The sequence below is a fragment of the Nannospalax galili genome, unplaced genomic scaffold (genome assembly GCF_000622305.1).
Source record: "Nannospalax galili isolate Female #2095 unplaced genomic scaffold, S.galili_v1.0 scaffold279, whole genome shotgun sequence".
Taxonomy (NCBI): Eukaryota; Metazoa; Chordata; class Mammalia; order Rodentia; family Spalacidae; genus Nannospalax; species Nannospalax galili.
Genome location: NW_008343971.1, coordinates 2,186,493 through 2,193,017, shown reverse-complemented (window position 1 = coordinate 2,193,017; position 6,525 = coordinate 2,186,493). Strand labels below are relative to the sequence as shown.

General features: G+C 41.6%; 1 protein-coding gene across 1 annotated transcript in view; it reads right to left on the bottom strand.

The window, feature by feature from the left end:
• The window catches only part of Dnah6 (dynein axonemal heavy chain 6), a 317,890-nt gene that overhangs the window by 25,762 nt on the left and 285,603 nt on the right, over positions 1-6,525 (bottom strand). The window contains exons 67-69 of the mRNA XM_008840298.1: positions 5,996-6,134; positions 4,368-4,487; positions 3,197-3,318 (exon numbers count right to left, since the gene is read on the bottom strand). Of these exons, the coding sequence (XP_008838520.1) occupies positions 3,197-3,318; positions 4,368-4,487; positions 5,996-6,134 (381 nt within the window). The remainder of the gene's footprint in view (positions 1-3,196; positions 3,319-4,367; positions 4,488-5,995; positions 6,135-6,525) is intronic.

The following is a 6,525-nucleotide window of genomic DNA, read 5'->3' as shown; positions in this document are numbered from 1 at the left end:
TGGCCCCCACGGCATCACATGACCCCGGTGCACTCACATACAAAAAAAACTTGAAAATAAAATTTGAAAATTAAAAAAAAAAAACAAAAAACCAAAAACAAACAAACAAACAAAGAACAGAACACTGGGTTAGATGGATGGCTGGGTGGTTAAGAGAGCGTACTGCTCTTATAGCAGACCTGAGTTCCATTCCCAGCACCCATGTCAGGCTGCTCATAACCACCTGGAACTCCAGCTCTGGGTAGGGGTGGGAGGGATCTGGTGCCTCTGGCCTCTAAGGGCACGTGCACTCTCACATGCATACCACATACACACATAATTAAAAATAAAAAATAAATATTTTTTTCTTGGTTTATTTATTTTTATTTTGTGTGTATGAGTGTTATACTTGCATGTGTGTAAGTGCACCCATTTCACACAGTGCCCTCGGAGGACAGAAGAGGGTGTTTGATCCCCTGGAACTGAAGTTATAGATGGTTGTTAGCCACCATATGGGTGCTGGGATTTGAACCTGGGTCTTCTGCAAGAACAGCCAGTGTTCTTAACTGCTGAGCCATCTCTCCAGCCTCAATGAGTAAATTTTTAAAAGAATAGAGCATTCTTGTTCAGTAGCATTGACTTCTATAGCAACTGACTCTAAGGACACCATCAATCAGGCTGGCCAGTAACTCACAAAGATGACCAGCTTGGTTCCATTGTTGATCAGAATTTGATGCATACATGGGATGATAGCTTTGATATTTTGGTCATTTGGTATCTGGCTGTTCGTCATAGAAACATTAAAGTCCATTGTCAAAACAATTTGCTTTCCCTTTATGTCCTGTGTGTTTTCAGTCAGTTTTAGAGAGCAACATTTTGGCAATGTGCTTGGGGTGCTGAGGCCAGGCTCAGACAGCAGCAGAGGGGGCTGCTGACATGTGGTCGGGACACGTAGCCCTGCCTCCCTCCCTGCCCCTTTCCTGTCCTTTACTAGTTTCTAATAAGCTTGTATAGAGGTAGAACTTGCTGAGAGTACGAAGAAGTAGGGTTGGGCTTTTATGTTAAGACAAAATTGATTAAAAGAGGCAGAATTTCTTAACCTGGGTCCTGGGTTAGGGAGCAGAACATGTTATTCTGTAATGAGCCATTCTGACATAAGGATTATCTCTAGCTAATGGCAACTTGGAGACAGCAGATGGAGGAAGGACATTTTAATCTTCCTCTTTCATTCTTTCTGAAAACAGGAGATAAAAACTCCTACATGAAGCTGCCCTTCCAGAGCCAGATTCCATGGGGATCTGGTAGAAACAGAGCTTGTTCAAATACTTCTTATCTTCCCCGGCCCCTCCACATCGTTTAGTTTCTTTCCCATAATGGCCTCTCCTTGTTTAACATAAAACCAAACTATGTAGGTTTTAGCACTTCTTTGGGGCTTTGCTTTTTACTGGTGTCACATAAAACTTTTATTAAATTTGTAAGTTTTTCTCCTGTGAACCTATACCAATTATACCAGTTTAATTTTCTGGTTCATTTGGGACCTTGAGAGAGTACAGATAGACTTTTGCTTTCCCTACGCAGGCACAAAAAGATATAATCTTTTTCCTGCCCATGTGTAGCTGTTTCTTTCTGATTTGTCCCTATTCTTTCCTATGGCAAAGATACTTCTATGTGGTGATGGGGGTGGGGTGGGGCCGAGAGTGTGGGAATGGTAGGGAAAAGATCACAGGTGACGGCAGATACATGACAGACTGTTTCAAGAAGAGAGTCTTCCCTGCAACTCAGCATCTGTATCTAGGTGGTGCAATATTCTTTGGACATGTTAGCGTAGCTGAGGAAGAGGGTGCAGACTTTGACTAAGCTTGGCTCACATGTCTGCCTCTGTGCAGGGTGGTGGTGGTTGGAAATCTTATCAGAATTTTATGAAATGTAAAAGGACAGTTGCTTCAAGGAAAGAAGTTCGAGTAGAGGAATGTACTAATCCAGAAAAGTGGAAGAAAAGACTGCAGAGAAAGACACGTCTGGGGCCTCATTATATATCTGTTCTCGCCCAGTCCTTCTGTCACCAACGGAAAACACGAAACCCACATGCCGGCTCACAGGGCCAGGGCTTCATCCCCACAGAGCTGCTCTCCCGAGACACAATGACCCTTACAACATTCTCATTTTTATCTTCTCCTCCCCTTCCTGCATTCCCCCCTTCCACTTTTAGGACAAGTAGTCAGAGTGGAGTAAATATTGACAACAGTTTAGCCACAAGTTTTTCCTCCTGAAAGTAGAACAAGGAAAAACAGGACACATATCACCTGTAGAATGAAGCAGTTTCATTGGCGGAATGTGAAATGAGGTGTGAGAACACTGACCTCTCAGTGCTCTTTCTAAGGATTCCAATGTTTCTCTGTGTAGATTCTTTGATACCTAGGCAGACTTTACCCTCAACACATATGTGGGGTGGAATTGAAGTTGAAAAGATGATCCTTTTCAACCTTTCCAGAGCAAATCTAATTCCTGACCTTTAAAGATTTCTGGGGCCCCCAAAGACACAGGCTGTTGACTACAGATATTTGTGCATGGAAAGATTAAGCTGGGAGGGTGGATAGTGTCATGAGAGACCCTCAAATGCCATGCCTCCTATTGTCAGGAAAGTGTACAGCATCAGAAGGTCTTGACAGAGAAGTAAAATACTCCAGTGTATTCTTTGATCAACTGTGCTTTGAGGAAACAGTGCTGATTTACCTACTTTGAACATTTGTGCGCTGTACCTGAGCCAAAAGGACAAGAAATGATGCTTTGGACATTTGTAACTGTACTCTTATGATCGAACCATGTATAGACTCATAGACACTTGTGTAACTTGAGACAAACGTACTCAGTACAGTGGGAGAAGAGCAGAAGAGAAAGGATTATATATCTTGTCGAAAGCCCCACGTTCTGATGCACTATGAGCAGTGAAAGGGACAGACTAGGTAGAAGAGTAGAGAGGGAGGGGTTGGTAAGTGGCAGGAAAATTTGTGACCTTAGGATTCTGTTGAAAGGTCTGCCTCATTAAGTGCTCAAAGGCAACAGGCTAAATTAGAATCACTGTTGAAAGGAAGGCTAACCACTCTTTCAATTCTTTACTGAAAGGACGTAACTCAGAGAGCTAGTCAGGGGGTAAGTGATGAGTGGTGGGTTTAGATACTCGATATAAATATGTATCTTAAGTTGAAGGACCACATACCTGGAAAGCTAGGTTGGCATTTTCATGCATTCCAAAAATTTCTGGATCATCTATCAGTGGTAAATCTTCAATGTAGTCCTTAAACTCTTGTATGCTGTCAGCCATGGGGGCAAAATAGATGCCTGTTGTTCAAATCACAGACAACAAATGTGTGTCAAATGGATTGGCTTTCTGCTGCCAGGCTTGATTCTTCTCTGCCTGGTCCAGATGGGGGCTGTCTCACATAGAGGAAGGAAGCCGCTTTTCCTAAGCCCCCATGCTTTCATGGTTGCATCTAGTTACGTTAATTTTTAAAGTTTTATTTTAATAAAAAATCACTTGTCTAGGTGTGTGTCTGTGAGTGGTGAGGTGCCTGTGGATGCCAGAAAGAGAATGTTAGAATCCCTGGAGCTTGAGCTACCGGCAGCTGTGGGCCACCTGACATCTGGGCCATCTTCGAGGGCAAGTCTCACTCTTAACCACTGAGCCATCTCTCCAGTCCCATAACTACATTAATATTTCCTGAGGCCTGGAGTATCAGAAATTTGCATCCTAATTTTTTTCAGAACATCTCTTCCAGGATTCTGGACACCGTTGGAAGGTGTGTCTCATTAAGGACTCCAAATTTGTGCTTGTGTTAGAGACTACCTTTGCATCGATTTATTCCAATTCCTCAAGCCAAAGGCTATATTTTCAGAATGCTGGACTATAGGATTACTCCTTTTCCCCTAATGATAACAAAGACATATGGTCGAATCAAAAGAGCCTCTAAGAACTCAGTGGTAGCAGCTTTTTTTTTGTGAGCTTACGCTGTACTGGTCAGGTTGCTCCCTCCAAGGGCACTTAACACCCAAGGCCATTAGTCTACCTACTGTCTGATTCGTAATGAACTATCTCTAATTCACAAATCTTCTTTACTCAATTTGTGGTAATGGAAGTGTTCTCTAATTACATTGAGAATATATCAGACCACAGCTCTGAAAACGCATTCAGACATAATGCAATCACATGTAATGAAGCAATAATCCCCAGTGGCTGCTATCTAACACACATCTCTGTGTTCTTGCTATCAAACCAGCTTTGAAAGTGGAGAGATGGAGCTGTGAGGATGGACATGGGACACCTACATGGAAAACTGAAGGATGCCATCTGTGGCTTCTTGGGGAGGGTCTTTTTCATAAAAGTCACTCACCCGATTCAGAATATTTATAATCAGCTTGCAGTGTTTCAGGAGAGAAAAATCTTTTCAAGACAGTTCGAAGACATCTCTGATCCCAGGTGTCTGTCACTCTCCCGCCATAAGTGATTTCGCCTAAAAAGGAGTTTGCATTTTAAAATATGTCACTGCTTGTTATTTTACATAGATAGACATACCCAAATTTTAATGGTTTTATTTGTATCCACATTTATTTGGTGTTGAAAGTGGATAATTTTTTCCTACTATGTCCCCCAAAGGTAATAAAAGTTAATTTTTTCAAAGTAAGAAAAAAATCCAACATATGTACTCTAACCTAGTAATTTTACTTTTGTTTTTCACAGAACAGGTACATGGGAGCCGCTGGGCTCTATTCGAGTATTTCTTCCTTCTTTTGCTTCCAAATATTGGTTCTGAGTATCGACTCACCAGTGACTGCAGGATTCTAAAACATACACACTTCCCATGAGACATTGCTTCTGTTTGGGCCCAAGAGCAAAATGGAACCACATATTTGTTGCAAGACGTTCAAACTGTATTCATACCTTATAAATAATTGCTGTCAAGCAAGGAAGGAAAGATAGATGCAAAGTGGGAGCATTTGCCTGACAGATTATGTTAGGGGGAATTCAGCTTATTGCCACACTGTCTCTCTCTCCACAGATGGAGATGCATCATCTAGCATGCTTCAATGTCATCCCAAAAATATGAGTACGAAGGAACCACACTGAGTGATTTCTGTTGATGTAACGTCTTGGAAAATTTCCAGATTCATTAGAACAATTTGCCACTTATCACTGTAGTGCTCTCGAAAGGATTTCACAGACAAAACCAATGTTAGCAAAGTTGTTAGGATTTAATCTGCTCATTCATGTGAAGTATATAAAAAAGTGTTGTGGGGGGAGGACTGGGGAGACAGCTCAGTCAGTGAAGTGCGTGTTTCACAAGCACAGAGACCCGAGTTTGGATCCCCAGCACCCACATAAAAGCCAGGCCTGGTAATTTATGTCTGTAACCCCATATCTACCTCAATGTTGGGGGAACTTGAGGAGTTGGAGGAGGAGAGTGGGGGGTGAATATGATCAATATACATTGTATATACATGAAGTTTTCAAAGAATAAAGAAATAAAAAAAAGGTGGAGAGTGATTGAAGAAAATACCTTTTATACCTCTGGATTCCACATGTACACACCCATACCCCCATCCCCACCCCCACTCCCACACTCACACCCACACCCACACATATGCACATGCACCACACACATGAATATGTATATACACCACTCAGAGAGACAGATAGACACACAGACAGGTAGACACGCAAATAATGTCTGGAAGGAATCACACTGAATGATTTCTGTCGCAAGAAATGTAGCAAGAGCTATGGAGGTTTTCCCTATTATTGTGCTTGGGGAAAACATCTCCCTGATTTTCTATGTGCAAATATTCTCATGATGTGCTTATCTCTATCTTAAGTTCACAAAGGGAACATCAATGGTCATTGCCACCTTTAAACACTGGGGGAGACAGTATCTTCACACAGGCCAGGCAGGTGTAAAGCAGTAATTCTGTGCTCCACAGCTGGCTGAGTGCTGTGCTCCCTTGGCTGAGTACATATACTGACCAGTTATGTAAATTAGCGCATCCCAGGGAATCTTTCCTTCATGACAGTAAAGCTTGAGGTTCAGTAAGGCACATTCTCTATCGCTGTCATTAAATTCATAGCAGATATTCCAACCAAGGGGGCCAAATTTCTTTCTTTCCTAGAATGGAAGGTGAAAAAGAGTCTGAAATAAAATGGATAAATATTAATTTTGTAGAAAATACAGAAAATAAAAGGTTCCATTAAAGGTGGGTGCCTGCATACTACAGTCTGTTAAAAACATGTGGTTCAACTTCAGCTAGGCTTGTACATCTTTATTCAATGCTTGGCTTGTATGTCTTTAGTCAATGCGTCTCATATTTCCACAAGAAAACAGGTTAAACAAATTATTAGAACTTTGGCAGATTTGTCAAAAGAAAATTTGTTCTTCAGGGTAAAATAAAACATTTCAAAGTAGGATAACAATATCCCACCTAGAGTGGCATAAAGAGAGATAGAGATAGAGATAGATAGATAGATAGAGAGAGAGAGAGAGAGAGAGAGAGAGAGAG